The sequence below is a fragment of the Spermophilus citellus genome (assembly GCF_964194105.1).
Source record: "Spermophilus citellus genome assembly, chromosome: 3".
NCBI lineage: Eukaryota > Metazoa > Chordata > Mammalia > Rodentia > Sciuridae > Spermophilus > Spermophilus citellus.
In genome coordinates, this window is record NC_138184.1 from 227,024,360 (window position 1) to 227,048,440 (window position 24,081).

At 44.8% G+C, this 24,081-nt stretch overlaps 1 protein-coding gene across 7 annotated transcripts in view; it reads left to right on the plus strand.

Annotated features, from left to right (window-relative positions):
* The window catches only part of GALNT11 (polypeptide N-acetylgalactosaminyltransferase 11), a 43,645-nt gene extending 20,412 nt beyond the window's left edge, over positions 1 to 23,233 (plus strand). The window contains exons 2-11 of one of the 7 annotated variants that reach the window (XM_081287868.1): positions 3,815 to 3,938; positions 5,167 to 5,333; positions 7,197 to 7,322; positions 10,013 to 10,262; positions 14,657 to 14,774; positions 15,942 to 16,094; positions 19,529 to 19,747; positions 20,909 to 21,013; positions 22,394 to 22,531; positions 22,671 to 23,228. In XM_081287868.1, coding sequence (XP_081143994.1) covers positions 3,815 to 3,938; positions 5,167 to 5,333; positions 7,197 to 7,322; positions 10,013 to 10,262; positions 14,657 to 14,774; positions 15,942 to 16,094; positions 19,529 to 19,747; positions 20,909 to 21,013; positions 22,394 to 22,531; positions 22,671 to 22,802 — 1,532 coding nt within the window. In that variant the 3' untranslated portion in view covers positions 22,803 to 23,228. Of the gene's footprint in view, positions 1 to 3,814; positions 3,939 to 5,166; positions 5,334 to 7,196; positions 7,323 to 10,012; positions 10,263 to 14,656; positions 14,775 to 15,827; positions 16,095 to 19,528; positions 19,784 to 20,908; positions 21,014 to 22,393; positions 22,532 to 22,670 lie in introns of those variants that run through there. The other 6 variants (XM_081287863.1, XM_081287866.1, XR_014021244.1 and 3 more) reach the window with 6 other exon arrangements.
* Positions 23,234 to 24,081: the final 848 nt, after the last annotated feature.

The following is a 24,081-nucleotide window of genomic DNA, read 5'->3' on the forward strand; positions in this document are numbered from 1 at the left end:
AAGACCTACACCTCAGATAGAGCATTAATCTCCAGGACATATAAAGAACTCAAAATATTTAACACCAGAAAACCCCCAAATAATAATAAATGGGCAAAGGAACTTGAACAGGCACTTCACAGAAGAAATTTGATTGGCCAACAAATACATGAAAAAATATTATCTCTAGCAATTAGAGAAATGCAGATTAAAACTACACTGAGATTTCACTCACTCCCACCAGAATGGCAATTATCAAGAATACAAGTAACAATAAATGTTGATGAGGATGTGGGGAAAGGGTACACCCATACATTGCTGGTGGGACTGCAAATTGGTGCAACCACTCTGGAAAGCAGTATGGAGATTTCTCAGAAAAGTAGGAATGGAACCAAGATTTGACCCAGTTATCCACTCTTTCGTCTCTACCCAAAGAAATTAAAACCAGCATACTGCAGTGGTGTAGCCACATCAATGTTTATAGCAGCTCAATTCACAATAGCTAAGCTGTAGAACCAACCAAGGTGCCCTTCAGCAGATGAATGGATAAAGAAAATGTGGTATATACTCATGAATGGATTATTACTTGGCCATAAAGAAGAATGAAATTATGGCATTTGCTGGTAAATGGATGGAATTGGAGACTCTCATGCTAAGTGAAATAAGCCAATCCCCAAAAACCAAAGGCCGAATGTTCTGTCTGATATGTGGATGCTAACACGAACAAGGAATATAGAAGTTCAGTGGATTAGACACAGGGGAATGAAGGGAAGGGAAGGGAGATAGGAATTGGAAAGATACAATGAATCAGACATACCTTTCCTATGTTTATATATAAATAGGCCATAGTGAAACTCCACATCACATACAGCCATCAGAATGGGATCCTAGACTGGGTTGTAGCTCAGTGTTTGAGCACTTGCCTCACATGCTTGTGGCACTGGGTTTGATCCTCAGTACTATATAAAAAAAATAAATAAATAAACAAAGATATTATGTCCACGAACAACTAAGTAAATAAAAGAAGTAAAGAAAGAAAGAAAGAAAGAATGGGATCCTAATTAATTAGAATAAGTTATACTCCATGTATGTATAATATGTCAAAATACACTTCACTGTCATGAACAAATTGAGAAAAACAAACAAACTTTTTTTTTTTTAAAAAAAGGAGGTGGGCTAAGACCATTTAATGGGGAAAGAATAGCTTTTTCATCACACAGTGTTGAGACAACTGGTTATCCACGTGCAAAGAATGTTTTTGGGTCCTTTCTTCATACCACGTGCAAAAATTAACTCAAAATGGATCACAGATCTAAATGTAAGAGTGAGAAACCTTAAAACACCTACAAGGATAAATCTTCATGATCTTGGACTTGGCAGTGATTTCTTAGATATGACATCAAAAATACAAGTAATAAAGAAAAAAATAGATAATTTGAACTACATCAAAATAAAAACTTGGGCATTGAGGACACTAAAAAAAAAGATAGTGCACAGAATGGGAGAAAATATTTGCAAATCATATCTCTAAGAAGAGCCCAGTGTCCTAAATATATAAAGAATTCTTCCAACTCAACAATAAAAAGACAAATAGCTTGATTTAAAAATGGGTAAAAGATTTGTTAGATCTCTCATGAAAGACATTCCAGTGACCAACAGACACAAAAAGATCTTAACAGAATTTGTTATTATGGAAGTACAAATTAAAACCATTTCACACCCACCTGGATGGCACTAACGAAGATACAAGTGATCAACGAGTGTTAGTGGACACAGCGGAGCTGAAACCTCACGTGTTGCTGGTGGGTGTCAGGTGGCACACCGCTGTGGAGGAGTTGGTGGTTCCCCAGTAAGGGATGAAGGGTTGCCACATACCCAGTAGTTTTACCCCCGGGTGTATAGTTGAAAGAATTGCCAACACCAGCCCCAGAGATAGAAAGCTTGCCTAGCACGTGTGAGGCCCTGGGTTTCATCCCCAGCACTGCACACCCACACATGCAAAAGAACTGCAAATGGGTGTAAAAACTTGTATACAGATGTTCATAGCAACACTGTTCTTAATACTAGACAAGGTGGAAACAGCTCAGGCATCCATCAGCTGATGAAGGGATGAAGAAAAAATGTGGTCTACCCATATGTTAGAGTATAATTCAGACATAGACAGGGACGAAGTTATCACACATGATCTAACACAGGGGAATCTTGAAAGAATGCCAAGTGAAACGCCAGACCCAGGGCGCATGCTGTGGGGTCCATTCGTGTTGAGATGTCCAGAAGAGGCATGTGGATAGAGACAGAAGAGTCTAGTGGTGGCCCGGGCAGGGCAGGGTATTGGGCACTGCATGGGTGGGTGCAGGGTTCCTGTGGAGTGGGGAAAATGTTATGCAGCTAGATAATTGTTACAGCGAACAGTACTGTAAATGTGCTAAATGTCAGTAATGGTACATTTTAGGATAATTAATTACTGCAATTAAAAAATGAAAAAGCCTATTTAAATTCTACAAAGGAAACAATTCAGAAGGAATTAGTATGAATCAGTATAGTAATAACTAAAAGTATGCTGATTTATGAAGTTATCAGTAAACAATTATGGAAAAAAAGTGGAAAAGTACATTTTAGAAAGATATCAGCAGTAAATTTAAAATTACAAATGTTTTCTCATTTAATCTGCAGGTAATTATAAAGTTGATTGAAATAACTCCTTAGGTGCTAATTAATGAGGTTTGGCTGTCATTGTATTTGAGCAGGGAAGGGAGAAAAGTGTGTAGAAGCAATCTTTTAATTTAAAATAATTTTTCATCAAGAGATCTCTATTAGGAAAAGGTTCTCTGTGTCCTGGGCAGGAGGTCTGTGTGGTGATGCTTGAATGGAGAAGGACTGAGACTGCCAGGTGCCAACCTGGGTGCCGGGTATGGAGCGTTTCAAAGCCTCTTCTCTGTTAGAGTTTCCTTGGTGAAGTGTAAATAGTGATGTGTTGTCATGTGCCGGGAAAGGCTCTGGCCAGAGGCAGGGACAGAGCTCATGCTGCCACAGGCACCAGGTGTCCTGTGGTCAGGAGCACTGGGAGACACCCCAGGACCAGCCGCCCACACCTGAATGACAGGAGCTCATGTTAAAGAACAGAGCTGTCCCTTTACTTTCAGAATCCTGCATTTCTCCATTTCCTTTGATCATGAAATCTTTTATTTTTTTCAACATATGTTGGTGTCCATGGGATTAGCTTTCCGTGAACAGACCTGGGAAATGCTGTTTCACAGCGAGTTATTCTGCAAGGAGAGCTGAGGGGTCTGCATGGGAAAGAGGCACAGAAGGAGCGGCTTTCTTTCTAAGCAGATGAGAGTTCTGACAAACATGAGAGGACGCAGGGAGAAGCACAGAAGTCCTGATGAGGTCTGTGCAGGAGTTTCTTGATGGAGCAGCCTTCTAACAGTGTGTCAGTAGTCCTTTGGGGCAGCGTTCATATAAAAATTGGCCAAGATTGGCAGTTGTCCATTGGGATTTAATAATTCATTATTGTGAGGAAAATTATCAGAAGAAAATTTTTCTTGATCAGAGGTCAATTTGTCTGTTGAATATAATATGCTCTTAAGATTTGACCTGTGAGCAGGTGTTGCTTATGGTTAGGACAAACTTAATTTTTTTACCAGACTGATAATAATAATTTGACCTTGATCTCAGTTTATTTATTTGTAGCTGGAGACTTGATTTGAGAAACATGACTCTTATCTGGTAAATTATAGGGTCCAGTTGAGACTTGGGAAACTTGGACATCATGGCAGTAACCTGAAAGCCTCTCCACACCATGTGCGCTGATGGTAACTTCACTCTTTTGTAGGCATGATTTTCAATGAACGTGATCAGGAGCTGAGAGACTTGGGCTATCAGAAACATGCCTTTAATATGCTCATTAGCAACCGCCTGGGCTACCGCAGAGATGTGCCAGACACCAGGGATGCCGCGTACGTCCGTCCCTCTTCCTTTCTGCTCGTGGAGTTTGGTGATGGTGCTTTTAGTGCTGGTCTGAGTCAGAAGGGTGGTGGGCTTGGGCTTTCCACTTCTGTTTCCTGGAAGCCCTGTGGTCTGAGGTTTGCTGACAAGGTCCTGGAGCTTTCTGTGTCCTGAAATTTCCTTGCATGGGAAGGAGGAGGGGGCTGCAGATTAAATAACCTGAACCTAAGCTCGTTTTAAATGTTTATTTGTCGGTAAGGAATTTTTCACTTATAATCTTTACAGTTTCATTTTTTTCTTTGAAAGGCTTTTTCATTCCACTGTCAGACATTTGTTGAGGCTTTCTGTTTGCTAAGTACTATTAGGCCCTGGAAATCAGAAGTATTAAGACGTAATCTCTGGATTCCCAGGGCTCGGGGGTCCAGCAGGGGAGGGAGAGGAGTGAGCAGGGCAACACAACAGCACATGGGGAAGGGCTGAGGTGGGAAGCAGGGAAGTGGGGACCCGGTGCCTGGGCAGGTCAGGCCTCATGGAGGTCAGAGGCCTTTCCACGTGAAGGAACAGCTGGTGGAGATGCTCAGGATGCTCAAGTCTTACAAGGTTGCCAGGACTGACCCAAAGCCCTTGGGCTCTGCGGGAGAAGAGCAGAGGCCGGGCTGACCCGCAGGACTGCCATGTGGATGCCGTGGAGGGAATCAGCACTCTGGATTGCAGGCTTCCTAATCTGTTGTCACTTACAGCCACATCACTCTTACCAGTAGTGCTCACTTACAAGCTCTTCTGTTGTTTTGAGACATTGTGGGCTTATCATCAACCCTTTTGGTAATATTGAGCAAAAAATAACCAGTTTCAAATGTTTTCCTCTGATGTTTCTATTTCCTTTTGAAAGCTCACTGAGGAGAAGCTGAACATAGCTCAAGTGTTCATTAAACATTGATTTTAGCAGAAATAACTCATATTATGTAATTTCTCTATCACACACACACAAAAAAAAACCTTGAAGTTTTACAACTATTTAACAGTAATGAAGATACTAGGTATCAGGGAGAAATTATTAACAAAATATAAAACATTTGAAGGGAAGAGCATAGTGTTTCCTTTTGTGCTTTTGAAAAATTATAATAATGTAAGAAAAAGGCCAAACAAGGGGATAATGACCTAGGGAATTATCCCTGTTTAGTGAATAATGACCTGGGGTTTTTAAATAAATGTCCGGTTTTCTCTTCTTTATGTTTACAGATGTAAAAAAAAATCTTACCCATTGGACCTGCCAGTTGCTAGTGTTGTCATCTGTTTCTACAATGAAGCTTTCTCTGCCCTGCTGCGGACAGTGCACAGCGTGGTGGACCGCACACCCGCACACCTTCTGCATGAGGTCATCCTTGTGGACGACAACAGCGACTTCGGTAGGTGCCACTGTGCCAGGCCCTGGGCACCGAGGCTGTGACTCACGCAGGTCACTGAACACACGCTGGGTACAGCTTCTACACATGCAGTCGCAGCTGAGCCGAGATGCCTGTCCATTGCTGTAGGATCATTCTGAAGATATGCCTTATTTTTGTAATCTGTTTATAAACTGTGACCTGAATTTGGCCCTTGAAATTTTTCCCTTGGCTGATTTTTAAAGAAATATTTGTAGATTTAAGTTTTGTTTATCCCTCATCAGTTTCTTTACTGGTTACATTGTACAAAATTTTAGTAAGATGAGGAAAGCAGGAATGATAAAATGTGTGTATTTTAGCCACATGCAGACTCCTGTGACCCCTGCTGCAGTGGAGGTCTGTACTGTTCCCTCCGCAGGTGGCCTCGCTTGTGCTGCCCCCTGGCAACCATTCTTCTCTGATTTTGTCATTTTGAACATGTTAGTAAAAGGAATCATTCAGTCCTTGTGAGATTGTCATTTTTCACTGGGCATAGTGCTTTGACTGGTCAGTTGTCCCGGACCCAGGTGGATTGCGCTGAGAGCTCTGCGATGACCTCTGCCTGCCAGTACATTATGGTGCCCTGCGCACTGCCCACACCTGTCTTTAATTCACTGTGCACCAGTAGGTAGAAGGCTGTCGACTCATGCAGCGCCCAGCTACTCTGATAACCACCAAGGACTCGGCACCATGTGACTTCCATATACCAACACTGATACCCAAAGGACCAACATTCTCAAACCTTGGAAAATATTGGAACTTCACAGTAGAAAATTTGGAAAGGTTATTGGAAATCAAAACTTTAGTGGCACTTGCCTGTAATTCCAGCAACTCGGGAGGCTGAGGCAAGAGGATCACAAGTTCAAAGCCAACCTCAGCTACTTAGGCCCTAAGCAGCTTAGTGAGACCCTGCCTCAAAATAAAAACATTATAAAGAGCTAGGGATGTGGCTCAGTGGTTAAGCACCTCTGGGTTTAATCCCCAGTTCCAGGAAGGAAGGAAATAAAAATTTACTTTAATAAATGAGTGATTCTAAGTCTGGACCAAGGGGATTTGCTAAAGACTAATTGCTGGAATTTATAGTTGATGTTTTTGTTTGGTTTGGTTTGTTTGTTTCTGAGTTGGGGTTTGCTATGCTGCCCAGGCTGACCTGGAACTCCTGGGTCAAGTAGTCCTCTTGGCTTCAGCCTCCCAGGTAGCAGGACTGGCACTTAAACACCATGCCAGTTTGATTTGTCTTTTTTTTTTTTTTAAGTATTTTTTATTTTTATTTTGTGGTAGTTTTATCTTTAAAAAATTTCGTGATAATTTACAGTTATTTGTGTACTAACCATCTGTGAAAAGTATTACTGCTTATTATCTTTTCTGATTTTTGATATTATTATGAAATTGAAGATGTGCACACCCTGAAATTCAATAGTGCCCTTCGAAGGAAGACACTAAATTATATAACCAAGGTCATATTTGTATGTGTGATTTCATGTTATTGGTAGGGGAAATGGAAGTGGCTTCTTAACTTTCTAAGAGAAGTCGGATTCGGTCGCCCAGAGCAGACCCCAGCCTGGTTCTTTTTTCACTGTGGCTGCTGGACTCCAGACCTTGCTCTTACAGAGACTGCTCTCCCATGGACAACAGGGCCTGCAGGGAGTGACTCCTCCTGCCCTTCATTTTCTTTTCTTCCTATAGGAGAAGCTAGGTATTCTTTCAAAATAGAAGATTCTGTAGTTTTGCTCAAAAATTTGTTGTTGTGGATTTTGGCACATACCAGCTCCAATTTTAGAAAAGCTATAAAATGCTTTTGTGTGTGTCTCATACAGTTTGAATAATTATGGAACTCTTTATTTTCAGATGATTTAAAAGGAGAATTAGATGAGTATGTACAAAAATACCTCCCTGGAAAAATTAAAATCATAAGAAATACAAAGCGTGAGGGATTGATTCGAGGACGGATGATTGGTGCAGCGCAGGCCACAGGTACAGCTGCCCCTGTGTTTTCTCCCTGGTGTCCGGTGCTGATGCTGAGGGCGGGTCCTCAGAGCCTCCCCACGGTTTGAGTGAGTGCTGCTGGCTGGAGGCAAGGCTGACAGCTTGGAAAGGCCTTTTCGTAGCTCTGACTCTGCTTTTCCAGAGCACAGAGGGCGGAGAGGAAGCTCTAGAATACTTGTTGGGATGGTGTTACATTGGCCTTCTTGCTCATTACTGTCCCTCAGCTAGGTTTTACTATGTAAGCAAAAATGTCCAAACCAAAATGTAACTAATACAAAACTTAGAGCACACAAACCCAGCTGTTTCACTTGCATTAGGCTCCTAGCTCTTAGAGTGGGGTGCGTGCCTTTGAAGCCATGAGTGGGGATCTCGGATCTCAGTTGGTAGGTTAGGATTGGGCTTCACGGCTGTTAAAGGGGTTAAACCCTCCCTGTTAATCATTCTGATTCCGTTGAGGGGGATATCTCCATTGTTTCTAATAGCTCTTTAAATTCTCATTCACCATCTCTAGCTGTCCACTCTAAAAAGAAAGGGCAGATGTCAACTGGGGACTCCTGTAGAGAAGGCATCTACAGGAGTCCAGCTCAGCTGCCCCAACCCTTGCGGTGTCTTTGCTGTGCTGGGTTGAGCTCGGGCTCCCCTGTGCCAGGGTTGTGCTTTGCTTCCTGTGGTCACCAAAAAGTGTGTGGGGCTGGTGTGCCTGATGTTCCTTTGTGGTCCTGATTAAAGAATTAGAGATGTGATGTTGCAGAGAGTTTGTGGACATGGAGAGGGGACTCGGAAGTGGTGTGAGCTCGCTGAAGGCTCTGCTCCGCACACCCAGCCGCTGGCACCTGCCCTACCTGCTCCAGCTGCAGCCACTGCCATTCCTGCTCTACAACCCACGGTGACTCGAGGCAGTTAGCGGACAGAGATCCTGCTCATGTCCCCTGGATTTCTAGTTGAGGACTGCTGTTCTGTCTGCACAGTTACTGAAGGCAGCAAGGTACAGCAGTGGCTGGGTGTTGTCAGGCCCTGCTGTCTGAACTCCTTAAGTTACACACGTTTACTGTTGTGTATTTTTTTCAGATGAAAAGTTATTTACGGGGTTGGGGCTGTGGCTCAGTGGTAGAGCACTTGCCTTGCGTGTGTGAGGCACTCAGCACCACGTAAAAAGAAACAAAGGTATATAAAAAAAGTTATTTAGGTGTTTTTTTTTTTTTTTTTTTTTTTTGGTGGTACTAGGGATTGAACCCAGGGGCACTTAACCACTGAGCATATGCCCAGCCCCTTTTTTATATTTTATTAGAGACAGGGTGGTCTTGCTGAGTCTTGCTAAGGTCTTGCTAAGTGGTGAGGCTGGTTTTGAGCTCAGGATCCTCCTGCCTCAGTCTCCTGAGTCTCTGGAATTACAGGTGAGCGCCACTTTCACTGGGATTTCAGGATTTCTTTTTTCCCCATTATGATCTGGTGGTCATATATAGTTTTCAGATATGGAAGCTAGTTTGGAGGAAGTTATTGTGGCAGGTTCATTGTGATCTGGGGTAATTTTACTTCCTCTAGTTAAATGGAGTTAATTGGAAGAAGTAACACTTCCAGAATTAAGAAAAGCTATGAATACACTTCTGCTCAAAGAAACCTTGATTGAATTGGTCTCATTTAACATTTAATGCACACGCTGAGCATTTGCCTTTCTGCACTCAGCAGCAGCCAAGAGCCGTGTGCCATCTTGAATTCTCGTTAAGGTTGTTAGCAAACATTGATCTACGTGACTGATTCACTGTCATCTTTGAAAACTTTCTTGCCTGAGGTATTTCTTTTATCATTGAAATTGGATTCACCTCGTGCTTTTAGGTAACTCATGTAAAATCTGTATCAGAGGTTTCATAGATGTACACTTAGAGTAATAATGCTCCCTGATGAGAGTTTATTTTCCCAAGTGCTCAGAGTAACTATGATGATGTCAAAGAAATTTGGAATTATCAAGAACAGAAGTCCTCATTCTTGCTCACATTTATCAGAGGAATTAAAAATGCAAGATAAAATTTTTATGAATAATATTTTGCAAACTAGAAGGAAGATGTATTGTGTTGGCTGATGAAGAGCCACTAAAGCTGAGAGAGTGGGGGAAGTTAGAAATGTAGGAAATGGAAGAGAGGAATGTGGGAAAGGCAGGGCCATGGGAGGCACAGAGGGTGCGCCTTAGCTGGTGGCATCTGGCCAGGAGCAGTGCTGCTCTCATTAGGGAGAGAATCGCCACACTCATAACAGTTAGTGATGCTTCCAAGTCCCCAGCTGAGAAGCGGTGTGTTCCCTATACTGTTCCCTATACCTATGCAGGCAATCTATTTGAGTATGTTACTAAATTTAGAATTATTTTGATTAAAGTAGTTGTAATGAAAAAAGCCCCACACAGCAGGCCACTGTGTACCAAAACATCTTGACTCACTCGGTCTGACCCTTGGAAGAATTTAATTGTCCCTGTGAGACTTTGTCCTTTTCCCGAGTAGATACCTCATTGTCTAGAAGCTTCTCGGGTTGTGCAGATGGCAGCAGAATGCTCTGGGCAGAGGGCTCTCTTGTTCCCAGCTGGCAAAGTAAAGAGTACCAGCTTCTTGTTCGTCCCCTGTACTGGCTGGTGGCAACCGTGCAGCAAGGTGGGAAGCAGTTCTTCTGAACTCTGCCCTTTGCCCCCTCAGGAGAAGTGCTTGTGTTCCTGGACAGCCACTGTGAAGTGAATGTGATGTGGCTGCAGCCCTTGCTGGCAGTCATCCATGGGGACCCGCATACCGTGGTGTGCCCAGTGATTGACATCATCAGCGCCGACACGCTTGCCTACAGCTCGTCTCCAGTGGTGCGCGGAGGGTTCAACTGGGGCCTGCATTTCAAGTGGGACCTGGTCCCCCTTGCTGAGCTGGGTGGGGCAGACGGAGCCACTGCACCAATAAGGTAAGACTTTGCTTTCATGTTTAAAAAAGTCTCTACTTCCTTGGAAAAGAAAAATACGTTAAAGATAATTCCTGCTCATTTGTAGGGGGAAGTGTTGACTTCATTTGTCCACTAAACATTTCTTTCAATTTTTTGTGCCCTGCCAAATCTTAAAGAGAGATTTGCAAATAACTTTATAGTTAAAGCTTTAAGGCTTTATGAGAGAGCAGATGGATGCGGCAGAATCCTTTGGTCACTGTTGCACGAGGCACCTTGGAATACTTGGTGTCCTGTATCATGTTGTCAAAGTACATAATTTATTGCATCAGTCACTAACTTGTCTTCAGTTCTTTGCTACATGTTGAGTATCCCTTCTCTAAAATGCTGGGACCAGAAGTATTTTGGATTTTTGTTGGATTTTGGAATATTTGCATATACATGATGAGTTATCTTGGGGATGGGACCCAAGTGTAAACATGAAATTTATGTTTCATATACATATACTTTATACATATTGCCTGGAGTGGTCTTAGTATACCTAACCTGTCGCACAAAGTCAGGTGTGGAATTTTCCACTTGTGGCTTCATGTTGGTGCTCAAAATGTTTGATTTTGGAGCATTTCTGTTTTTGGATTAGGGATGTGCAACTTACAATAAGAATAATGCTGTGCATTAGTATACCAGCCTTTTCTTTAATCAGGCTTTCAAAAGATGGATTCTTAACTGGTACAAATACTGATCCTAGTGTATTAATTATTTCAGTGTCATCCATAGTATGTGTTATAAATTTGTTCTCATGTTATTTTTCCTGTCCTATTTTTATTTAAAATTTTTATGTAGATTTTATAGAACTTTAAAGTCCTTGGTCATTGTCTTTTAAAAAAACATATATTGCAAAAATTAGCATACTTTACAAGCTGCAGTTCACTCACTTTGACAGTGGTTATGTCATGACACTCTGTAAGTAAGTGCCACTTCTGAACAGGACCCAGAGGCCCCTCCAGGCCGCCCTGGTCCCAGCCTGGTCCCCTGACAACACAGGTATTGTTCCCCTGCTGTGACATGTGCTTGCTCTCCGGCATTAGTGGCACTTCAGGGAGGAGTCTTTACACAGAATAGTTTTGCCTGCTCTTGCTCTTTATATAAATGCCCACTCGCTTCATTATTTAATTTCACTTTGTTTGTTGAACATTGTTTTGAAATCTTTCCACGTGTGGTACACGGCTGCAGGTGACTCATTTTCACTACTGGGTAGTGGTCAGTTCTGGGAGTCCAGCACGACATTTATGCAGCTCACTGTGTGTTGGTGGGACACTTGGTTGTTTTCTGTTTGTGGTGTTCTTAGCTTTATAAGCAGAGCTGTTAGCCTTCTCATTTATGATGTCTAGTGAGGTGAGTTTGCACGCCTGTCCTCAACTTTGGTAGATGATCTACTGAAGATGTAGCAGATCCTTTCTCAGCATATCAGGTGTCCAGAGTGCCCCCGATGGTCTTGCAGCCCTGGTTAGTGTGCATCTGAACCACTGAGGGGACATCGATAGGTCTGTGCCTGGTTCCAAGTTCAGATGTGATCTCCCAGCAGAGTGGGTCCTGTCTCTGCTGCGCTTTCTGGTGGGCCTGCTGCTGCTCCTCCTAGAGGGAGGGGCGTCCCTGAGGAGAGCACAGCTCTGGTCTCCAAGTGCTGGTCGTTCTGTGCACTCACCCCGGGGCACAGCGAGGCTCCCAGGGGGTGGACGCCTTTGTTTCTCCTCCCTCCTCTGGACCTGGTCCTCTTCAGAAGCTTTACTCAACATGCAGTTGAGTAAAGTCATCTTTTTTTTCCCTAAACTTTTTCATTGCCAAGAAGTACCCTAGACTTTGTTGCATGTATTCTCATTCTTAGTAGCTAGTTAAATCTCTTCACCTGTTTCACCAACTTTGGGGATATTTTTATTGCTTAAATTTTTGTATTTTTAATCAGAAACACGCATTTGTTCCTAGATGAGGAAGTGGAGATCTTTGGGGGAGGGTCAGGCTGTCTTCTGCCCTTTCTTCCTGTTCTTCCTCTCCGAGGCAGGTTGTAGGCCATCTCTGCTCCTGGCCTTGTTTCTTATTTCTTGGACGCCAGATGATAGGTACCATCCTCTTCTCAGGATTAAGCAACTTTAAACTTTAGACTCTGTGGACATGAAGCATGAAGACTGCTCAGGACATTGGTCCCTGTCCTCGGTCCCCTGGGCTGCAGTATGGTCAAGCCTGGTTGCTCTGTCAGTGCCACCATGGTCTTGTGTCTAGATTGGCCCTATGCAAGGACATACAGTGGATCTTGTTCACACTTTGTTTTTAGACCAGTGTGAAAGCTCTGTCTTTTAAGACCCTAGTTGCGCCGTTCGCTTTGTCTGTTTCTGTCTCTTACTTGCCTTTATTTGGACTGAGTTCAGATGTTCGTGTTCTGTTTCCAGCTGCCACCCATTACTAGAAGGCACATATTCTTACTGTTTTTTAGTGGTCACCCTGGACATTTTGTGTGTGTGTGTGTATGGGGAGGGTTGACCGTAGATTGAACCCAGGGACACTTGACAATGAACTACATCTCCTACCCTTTTTATTTTTTGAGACAGGGTCTTATTAATTGCTGAGGCTGGCTTGAAACTTCCTGCCTCAGCCTCCCAAATAGCTGGGATTATAGGTGTGCACCACCTCACCTAGCCAGTGTATATTTTTGATTTGTCAAAGTTTAATATAAATTGGCACTTTCCTCAAACATTGCCAGGGTCTTAGAATGTTCATACTCTAGTTCCTCCCTCCTGAGGTATATGCTGTTGATGAGATGCATGTACTTCAAGCTCCACAGGATGTTTTTGTGTAATCAGCATTTATGTTTTTTTGTGCACATTATTTCCCCCTTTATGTTACCTGCTCCTTCAGCATCTGCATGCTAAAGAGTGGTATTCAGTTATTTCCTTATTATTTCTCAGTTTTTACTTTTCTGAAAATGTCCAGTTTCACTGTTGTTTTTTATTTTTTGGGTACTGGGGATTTATAACCCGGGGCACTTTCACCCCTGAGATATTTCCCCAACCTTTTAAAATTTTGAGACAGGGTCTTGCTAAGTTGCTGAGGTTGACCTTGAACTTAATTATTCATCTGCCTCAGCCTCCCTAGCCACCTAGATTACAGGTGTGTTCCTTTAAAAAATATTGGTACTCAATATACAGATGTAGTTTGGCTGTTTTTTTTTTTTTTTTTTTTTTTCAGGATGCAAGAACCTTTTGGCTTTATTTCAGACGAGAAATCAGCGTCAGTCTTACTTTGCTTTCCTTGAAATAATCTCTCATTTTCATTGGCCAATTAAATTTGTCTTAGTTTTCAGAAGTGGTTTTTATTTTATTTATTTATTTTTTAATACTTATTTTTTAGTTTTTTAGATGGACACAATTTCTTTATTTTATTTTTATGTGGTGCTGAGGATTGAACCCAGTGCTTCACACATGCCAGGCGAGCATGCAACCACTTGAGCCACATCTCAAGCCCAAGAATTGGTTTTTAGATTAGGATAACTATGACTTCCTCTTTGATTGTAACCAGTTCTCTGCCAGACTTTCATTCTTTTGTCCTTGAACATATTGAGCAGTTACTTTGAAGTCTCTACTTGATAACTTCGTCTTTGAAAAACCCTGCTTGTCTGTTTCTATGGTAGGTTGTTTCTCTTATTTTCCTTCATGTTGTTTTTATCTTCCTCATTGCCTGGTTATTTGTTGTTTTGTTTTTGCTTAGGGCCAGACATTGGGTCACTAAAACCCATGATCCCCTGGATCCAGTTTGAGGAGTGAGATGGCTGGAAGTTGGGCCTGAGCCTTACAGAGGCTGCCTGCTTCTGCTTCCTCATTCCAGCACAGGCTTCTCAGCCTCTTGCCCTCCATAGGACCCCAGGGTCCTTTGCTGTGTGTTAGGATAGGTAGTAGAATGCCAGTAGCAGCCCCTCCACACCACCCATATGCCAAGTCATGACAGCTAAGAATGCTCCTATTGTTAATTGTCCATTGAGGCAACGAAGTTGTCCCAGTTGAGAGCCACTGGTGACACATTTGGTCCTGCTCAAGGGACCAAGGCTTGGGAAGTCTCTGGTGGACCTTCGAGTCATTTTTATCCCAGTGGCTCTGTCTGGTGGAGGAAATCATGATTGATTCCAGATAGAATCCTGTCAGACATGGGATAATGAGAAGGGACTCTTGACACTTATAAAAATAGCTTTCATGTGCAACACTCAGCACTCACTAGCAATCTAGAAAATCCTCTTTTGTGGCCCAGCTCATTTCATTCCCTGTTTGTTTCAGAGCTACACTGAATTTTTAAAAACAGAAATGGCAGGTGAGGTAATGGCATGTCCCTGTGTAACTTACAGAGTTGGTACAGGAATTCTCTTTTCCTCCTAGGTCACCTACCATGGCGGGGGGACTGTTTGCCATGAACAGACAGTACTTCAATGAGCTTGGACAGTACGACAGTGGCATGGATATCTGGGGAGGAGAAAATTTGGAAATATCATTTCGGGTAATTTTGATTTTGTGTTCAATTACTAACTGTGGCGTGAAACGTTGTTGTTGTTGTACATCTGTTTTCTGTAAGTGCTCCTTGGCTTTCTTCACGGACACAGTCCCGAGTTAGGGCTGCTTTACCAGAGCCTGTGATATGGACAGGATCTGTTCAGAGATGGAGAAGCGCTCGGAAGGCCTTTGTCCTCAGAGTGTGGCAGGTGTGGCCCTGGAGGGCTGGGTGTGGCCCGAGTGAGCCTCCTGGGGACTGGAGTTCCACTCTTCATCAGCTTGCATGTCACTGTTGCTGCCAGGCACATGTGGTGGGGGGGTCCCGTCCCTTCTGAAGGTTCGAGGCTCCCATCTCACTGTGTCCATAGCTGGACCTGCCATCACCTCTAGCTGGAGTCCTCCCACCTGAGGGGAAATTCCACATTCTCTTCTGAAAGGGCACGGTGTGGCTGGGTCTATGGCCTGGGGGACCTTGTGGTAAGACTGTTGTGGGGACAGGAAGGGGGATGGAGGGAGAACTGAGGCCTCCCATCTCCTGGTGCAGTCAGCAGAGCCCTGGAGGATAAACCACTCACTGTATGGATGAGTGCATCATTTTGTATTTTTGCAGATATATTGACTGCATGTTTTTTTTAGAGTTTTTTCCTCCATAATTTTAAAATTTTAAGATTAAAGGCAAAGGCATATAGGTTATCATTAGTAGCAACTTATTTTTTTTTAAATAGTAACTAAATAATTCACATAATCAGGGGCAAAATTTAGACCAGAACTAAGGTCTTTTGACTCTTAATCCATAGGATTTCTTTTAAAACATATATGTTTATAATAAAGTACCTAAGAAGTTGGAAGACCAGTTAATCAGCATTCCTGGTCCCTAAGTTTCTGAGATCAAGTTCTTTGACCTGGTAAAAGCAGCAAAGTCTGGTGAGCATCTTTCATATACAGCAAAAATATTATTACATTGCTTTAGCATTTTTAGTACACTTTTAGTGCATTTTAGAAAGGTGTGATTTTTTTTAAAATGTCCCTCTGATTGTTTTCTTTGAATATTTCTATTAAGATGAAGCAGCTTGCAAAGTTATAGACCTATTTAATGAAGATGTATTGTATGAACACTCGTACAGTGGTTCTGCAGCACTGAGCAGCGTTTAACGCACAATTTGCTTCTGGCCAGATCTGGATGTGTGGCGGTAAGCTCTTCATCATCCCTTGCTCCAGAGTAGGACACATTTTCCGAAAAAGGCGGCCCTACGGGTCTCCTGAAGGCCAGGACACCATGACACACAACTCTCTGCGGCTGGCACACGTCTGGCTGGACGAGTACAAGGTGAGGCCTGAGGGCACAGTGGGAGCCCAGGGCAGAGGCACTGCGTGGGCAGGGGCTTCTCTCCTCGCCCAGCACCGCCTCGTCCCCAAGTCTTCTCTTGAGTCTCTTACTCAGCGTCGGATCTCGCCCCTCTGAGTTGGACAGTGGCTGTGCTGTCAGAGGCAGTGCCGGCCTGCCTGGGTTAGTTCTGCCCCCTGGACTGCCCGAGTTGGCTTTGGGCCTCATGTTCCCTTGTTAGGCTCCACCCCCCGGGATTCCTTTCCGACTTTTCTTCTGTCTCACCCAACTTTTGGTATTTTCTTTCTTTTTTTTTTTTTTTTTTTTTTAATATTTTATTTTTTTTAGTTCTGGGCGGACACAACATCGTTGTTTGTATGTGGTGCTGAGGGTCGAACCCGGGCCGCACGCATGCCAGGCAAGCGCGCTACCGCTTGAGCCACATCCCCAGCCCTACTTTTGGTATTTTCTTTGTGATATTTTTGAATGTGTTCACATATCAATTTTGGAGCATTTTTTATCTCCTCAGAAGCTAGCACCCTGCCCCTCATCTGTCACTCCCTTTGTCACCAGGCATGACTTTGTAGTTAACCCGTCTGTCTCGGACATTTCACACAAATGAAGCTGTCCGTGATTTGTTTTCTCTCTGCCTTTTACTGGGCCTTAATGTTTTCAGATTCATCCATGTTGTACCACGTATTAGTATTTTGTCTCTTTTGTCCCTTTTTATTGAATAATAAGGGACAAAATACTAATATTCTGTTGTGTAAATATACCACATAGTACTTTTCCATTCATTCAGCTGAAAGACATTGAGGTTGTTTCTATTTTTGACAATTATGAAAAATGCTGCTGTGAATGTGTACATTTTTACTCTTTTATTGAGCACCTACTGTGTGCCAGACTTTCTCAGGCACAGGGATAAAAGGTGAATAAGGGAGTGTGAGTGATTTCCAACAGGAGATGAATGCAGGTGGAGGCAGTGTTTGGGAGCAGAAGCAGGGACCCTGAGCAGCTCCTCAGTATTGCTTGCTCCTCTCCTCTCCTCTGCCAGACTGTGAGCTCCTTGAGATTCAACTTTGTGCTCATTTGGAGCCATCTTTACCTGACACATCCCACAGTGTGATCTGCCGGGTCAAAGCTGTTTGCCTGGTCAGATTGGTACAGCCTTTGTCATGCTTGCCATGTTGGCGTGGCACTGATGGCCAGAAGCACAGGGGTAAAATGGCAGGTGCCCGAGAATCAATCAGATGTTGGCACCAACTCATACTCAGAAGTGAAAACCAAAATCCAGGGACGTGGGAGAAGAGGTACATTCCTGCATCGTTGGTGGGACTGCACATTAGTACGACCACTTTGGAAAGCAGAATGGTGAGTCCTCAAAAGACTAGGATAAATACATGTAGTGGTGCCATTCCTAAAGAACTCAATCGGCACACCACGGTGATACATGGGGCAGTTCACTATAGCTTAGTGCCCATGAACAGATGAGTAGATCAAAAAATCTGGCACATGTACACAAGTGTGTCACTCAGCCATAAAGAGGAATAAGATGATGGTATTTGCCGATAAGTGGATGGAACTGGAGACTGTTGTGCTAAGTGAAATAAGCCACATTTTCTCTCATATGTGCAAGGTAAAATTAAGGAGGAAAGGGAGAGGGCAGATCCCACAAAAAGGGAAGATGAGTGGATTTGGGGAGGGAGGAGGGATGGGAAAAGGGAGGAAATGCAGAATTAACTTGGTAAAATTACAATAGGAACCTATGTGACTATGCCACAGTGAATTTTTTTTTTTTTTTAATTGGTACTGGGGACTGAACCTAGGGGTGATCAACTGAGCCACATCCCTAGCGCTTTTTAAAAAATATATTTTATTCAGAGACAGGGCTTCACTAATTTGCCGGGCTAGCACTGAACTTGCAGTCCTCCTGCCTCAGCCTCCTGAGATATTCTATAAAGTATTCTATAAAGTACCAATTTTAAAAAAGCAGAAGGACCACCAATTAAAGAGAAGGAACCTGGGAGGGAAGGAGGAGAAGGAAGGAGGCGGCTCTGGACTGGACATGGTGCAGATTATATTCAAGGCATGTGTTACTGACACACAAACTTGTATACCTATAAAGCATTTCACAGAAAAAGCCAGTTTAATTTAAGAATGTCATTCATGAAATAGTAAAAATCTCAACACACCCTAGTAAGTGTGCGTGCCTGTGTGGAAAGCACTCCCACTGCAGGCTGGACAGTGCAGCTTGTGGGAGGGAGCATGCTGCCCTGATCCGCGTCGTCCCCTGTTCCCAGGACGCCTGACCGTGTGGTGGTTCAGACCTCTGGTGTTTGACAAGACACTTTCTCAAAAATGAACCAGATCAGTGATATTTATGAATTTAAATATTGTATAGTTAAATTTTGGAAGAACTGCATAACTCAGTGGGCCAGTCAGTATTTTCCAATTGACTAAAGGCATCATGGTATAAAATCTTTCATGAGTAAAAGAGCAAGAAGATTTTAATGCAAAAGTATGAAAAATCTCAACAGTATTTTGTTCTACATTATAATTAAACTTTTTCCTTTTTTTGTACTAGGAATTGAACTCAGGAACTATTACTGAACTGTTTCTCCAGTCCTTTTTATTTTAGTATTATTTGGAGTTAGGTCCTTGCCAGTTGCTGAGGCTGGCTTTCAACTTACCATCCTCCTAACTCAGCCTCCTGAATTGCTGAGATTCCAGGCATGTGCCACCGCACCGTTTTAAAATGAAAAATAAGCTGGGTGGATGGCACATGCCTGTAATCTTGCTAAATTGCATACATGGCTGGCCTTGAACTTGAGATCCTTCTGCCTCAGCCTGCCAGTAGCTGGGAGCATATGTACCATACCCAGCTATAATTACACTTTAGAAAGTTACTGAGTTTGGTGTAGTAATTATCTTAACAACTACTCGGTACCCATTTTTCCCTTGTTTTCAACAATATTTTCATGAAGTTGTATTTTTCAAAAATTTTTCAAAAATTTTTACAAAAAACAAAGCAAATGCCATGGTTCTCACTAAAGTTTGATTTGAAAATGGTTTATTTTAATGAATAAATATTTTTATATTTGCTTTAAATAATCAATAGTATAGCCCATGCAAACAAAGGGTCTTCAGTAGCTTTTAAAAATATTGAGTCCTAAGACCACAGAACTTGAGAACTATTCTCAGGCTTAACCTGTTTCATGGATGCAGAGATGTACCATTTACATGTTTCGCCATTTCTGAAATTGGGACAGCATGTCTTACAGTTTAAGGTATGTCCTTTTTTTTTCAAATGGTGTGAAAATTTCCATTGGTAACATCTGGCAACATCAAGAAAACACTGGAATGAAAAATTCAAACTTCAAATATAATTGTCTGATACTTATTTTCACAAACAAAGTTCCATTCTTTTTCTAATTCAGGAGCAGTATTTCTCCTTGAGGCCTGATCTGAAGACCAAAAGCTATGGAAATATCAGTGAGCGGGTTGAGCTGAGGAAGAGGCTGGGCTGTCAGTCGTTCAGGTGGTACTTGGATCATGTCTACCCAGAGATGCAGATACCTGGGCCCAACGCCAGGCCCCAGCAGCCCATTTTCATCAACAGAGGACCCAAGCGGCCCCGGGTCCTGCAGCGTGGCAGGGTGAGGCGGCCGTCTTTGGCAGGTGCTTCACTAGAGGTGTGACCCCTTCCCAGCTTCCTCGTGAGAGCCTAGCTGTCGCCAGGTCCTTCCCTGCTGCCTGAGGGAGGCTCACTTCCAGGCAGACCTGTGCTGCGCCCTGCGGTGCCCACAGCTGTGGGGAAAGGCACTGTGGGTCAGTAGATGCTTGAAGAAAACAGGAGCAGAGTGGCTCTGGAGACCGCCTTGGATGGAGTGAAGGTGGCACAGAGTGGGCTTTTCACACCCGATGTCCCACGCAGTCCTCCATCAACATTCCCCCTTAATTTCTGAGCTACATCCCCAGCCCTTTTTATTTTGAGACCAGGTCTCGCTCAGTTGATGAGGCTGACTTTGAACTTGCAACCCTCTTGTCTCAGCCTCGTGAGCCGCTGGGATTACAGAAGAAATGGGATTAACCCCATTTCTGAATCGTTTCTTAGAACTGGCTTTCTGGCTAGCACCGTGGTGTACACATAGAATCCAAGCTCCTTGGGAGGGCCATCCTGGGCAGCACAGCAAGGCCCTGTCTCAAGGCTGGGGACATAGCTCAGTAGCCCTGGGTTTGATCCCCAGTCCTGCCAAACAAAACAACAATAAAACCAAACCTGGCATTTTGAGAGTGATGGGTGGACGCTGCCATTTCCCATTTTTCCCTTTGACACTGCTGACGTGTGCTGCCAGGCCAGCGTCCTTCAGGGCCAGGCCTAGCACTGTCCCCCTTTGGGTTCTATTTGATGAACCCCGTCAGAAGCTCATGAGGTGGGAGGACGACGAGTGCCCCTGACCGCAGGCCCTGCCAGCACCGCTGCTTGAAGTACATCTCCTTGGGCAGCCTCCGGTGCTCACCCGCAGTCAGCAGGGACGGTCCAGTTAATGGGGTCTTTTTGTGCCTTGGTGCTTATTTCCTTGGTCTCATTTTGGAACTTCAGGGTGGAGATAGTGTGTACTTCCCTGCCCCCACAGAGGTGAGCTCGTCCACAGAGAGATTCCCCCGTGCCACTGCCTGTCCATGCTGAGACTGCTAATGGCCTTGCAGTCCCTGGACACTCATGCTTGGGACTCAGTTCCCCAACCTCCTGAGCAGGCACCTTGACGACGTCTGTCCTGTATGCCGAGTTGTCACAGCGCTCTCCTCTCTTACAGCTCTACCACTTCCAGACCAATAAATGTCTGGTGGCCCAGGGCCGCCCCAGCCAGAAGGGCAGCCTGGTCGTGCTGAAGGCCTGCGACTACCGGGACCCGACGCAGGTGAGTGAGGCCTCCAAGGAAGGCAGTGCTGGGAGGTGGGCTTGGGCCCAGGACCGCGGTGCCTGAGGTTCTGATCTCAGTCACACTTTCCACTGGGAGTGGCCCTAGAGAGCACCGCAGACACCCCTGCTGTCGCCCTTCTGTCCCTCCGCACTGTTCTGGCCACATGGGCGTTCGGTTTGGCACTCCGATGTGTGGTCAAGACCAGGCCTACGGAATTTCCATTTCCATGTCTCGTGGTGCCTTGGTGTCATGCAAGAATGAAAAATAGACCACTCGGCCTTTCTGGTACATGGTGAATGTACTCTTACCTAAGGTGATGAGCACTTTTGGACTATTCCTGGTAGGAGAGGTGGCAGTATTGTAGACACTGCTAGAATGGGGACAGGTCCCGTGGGCTTAGATGCTGAAGTTATTCTAGGTGGAGAAGGAGTTTACTATCCTAATCCTGTAGCCACGTGGCTGTTAAATAAAACGAATGTCTGGTCCCTCCGTCACATTTCAGGAGGTCAGGGGACAAAGAGGCTGTGAAACATTATAGCTTTCTGGAATGTTCTGTTTTTCCACAGAGTCTCCCCTTCAGATGGAGGCTTCACACGTCCCTTTTTACAGGTAGAAGCAGCCATGAGTAAAACAGGCTGAATGGAGGAAGGTGCTCACCTTCTGAAGGTCCTGCTGGTGCCTGCGGGGAAGGCTCCTCCCTGCACTTCCCGTTCCAGCCCCTGCCCCAGCAGATGAGACGGTTGACAATAGGTGTCCATGGTTCTACCCACACAGGGCACACTGGCAGCTCCTTGGCCCCTCTTTTTTTTTCTAGTTTTAGGCGGACACAATATCTTAGTTTTATTTATATGTGGTGCTGAGGATCGAGCCCAGTGCCTCACGCATGCCAGGCAAGTGCTCTACCTCTCCGCTACAGCCCCAGCCATCCTTGGCCCCTCTTAAGCCCTACATAGTCTGTGAGTTAAGAGAATTAGATAATTGTGAGATTTATGATTGTGTGATCAAGTCAACCAAATTCAAGCACCACGCAGGGTCCTCCCAGCATGGCACCGTCAGCTCTGCGTTGCTGGAACACAGCGCCTGAGAAAGGAGTGGTCTAGTTGGCTCAGTGTTGGAGGTTCCTGTCCCTGAGTGGTGACAAGGGTCGTTAAGAGACAAGCCCTCGCCTCACAGCAGGTGCCCTGGGTACAGTTTCCACCGAGTCCTATTAGCACCAAGCTGAGGACCGCCCATTCACCACACGGGCCTCTGGTGAGCACGGCCGGTCCCTCACGCTCTGCTTCCATGTGGGTCTAGCACACGAATAAGTCTGTTTTCTTCCACGAACACGAGAAGCGTTTTCCAGCTCTGATTCCCAGTGTTCCCGATTTCCTCTAGATCTGGATTTACAATGAAGAGCACGAGTTGGTTTTAAATAACCTCCTTTGTCTAGACATGTCCGAGACCCGCTCCTCAGACCCGCCTCGGCTCATGAAGTGCCACGGGTCGGGTGGATCCCAGCAGTGGACCTTTGGGGTGAGTGTGTGAGAAGGGTGGCCAATGAGCACTCGACCCGGGGATGCTTTTAATCATTCGTGCATGTTCCACGGCTCCGTTGGGCTCTCCTATCTTTACTGTGTTCAGTAAAACAAACAATCCCCGTTGCCTTTTTCAGAAAAATAACTGGCTGTACCAGGTGTCCGTCGGACAGTGCCTGAGTGTGGTGGACACCCTGGGTCCCAAGGGCTCCGTAGCCATGGCCATCTGTGATGGCTCCTCCTCACAGCAGTGGCACCTGGAAGGGTGAGGGGTGCCACCCAGTCTGCCAGCCCAGCCCTGGGGTCCGGCTGGTGGGGATCCTGGAGAGGGCGGCCATCTGCAGGCAACCAGGAGTCTCCACTGAGACGTCGCGGCCCCTCTGAGCCGCTCTCAAGGAATTTGTTGCACATGGAGGGCACACAGGGCTGAGCCCGGCAGGTGACATTCTGTTCCTGTTGGTTTGTGCTTCTCTCGCCCCTTGGTGATGGAACTTATGATTTCCTGTCTTACAGGACCTCATTCTGTTATCATTTAATATGTTTTAAATCATTTGAAGAAGTTGGTTGAATCCACAATGATTTTTAACTTTGGAAGGCATTTATAATATTTAAGAGGCAGTCAACTATTATAAATTATTTTGATGACTTATGACACTATCCACATTTAAAATAAAGGATCTTTTTGGTTATTTAATGCAGATTTTGTTTTTTGTTTTGTTTTGGTCTTGTGAGGCCTCGGGTGTGATACGAAGTACTTTTGGATTCAGATGAGCTGTCAGCTGGGGAGCACCCCAACTCGAGGGGAAGCTTCATGGTTTTTTAGCTATGAGTTTGGGTACTTTTAATCCATTTGCCTGTGAAGTCCTTAAACAGGCAGCTGGGTACAGAAGGGTCTTCTCAATTATACTGTAAGGCCAAGATAAAAGGTGACATTTCCCTCACATCCCAGAGGAGACACAGAATTCAGTGCCAAGCCACAAAGCCGCCTCAGGGCCACATTTGATGCAGGGTGTACATTGAAAGGCAAGGAGGCAAGATGAGGACTTGGCTCCCAGCAGCACCCCCAGGAGCATCACACAGTGACCTCAAACTGAAGAGCAGCCCTACTGGACACCGGCCCACCAGGAGCAGAGCACAGTCTCTTCAGGTCCACTGGCCGTCAGGAGGGTCAACCAGTGCCCATGGTGAAGGCAGCCAAGACGCAGAACCTCCACGGCCCCGAGGCTCCCCCCAGCTTGGTGTGTGCCAGTCCCGCTCTGAGCCCAGTGTTCCAGGGCAGTGCTGTGCTCGCACTCTTGGCGCGTAGCTGTGGATGGGACTGACCTGACCACGTGTGAGTTCAGGTGACGGCAACACCAGTGCTTACCTCAACATACCCCCATGGACGGAGGGGGCGCAGATGGAAGGAAAATCCTTAACCAGATAACTGGCCTCTGGAAACTCCAGGCAACCATGTTTCAGGTAAAAAGTGACCAGGGCTGGGTGCGGTGGCACACACCTGTAATCCCAGCAGCTCGGGAGGTGAGGCAGGAGGATCATGAATTCAAA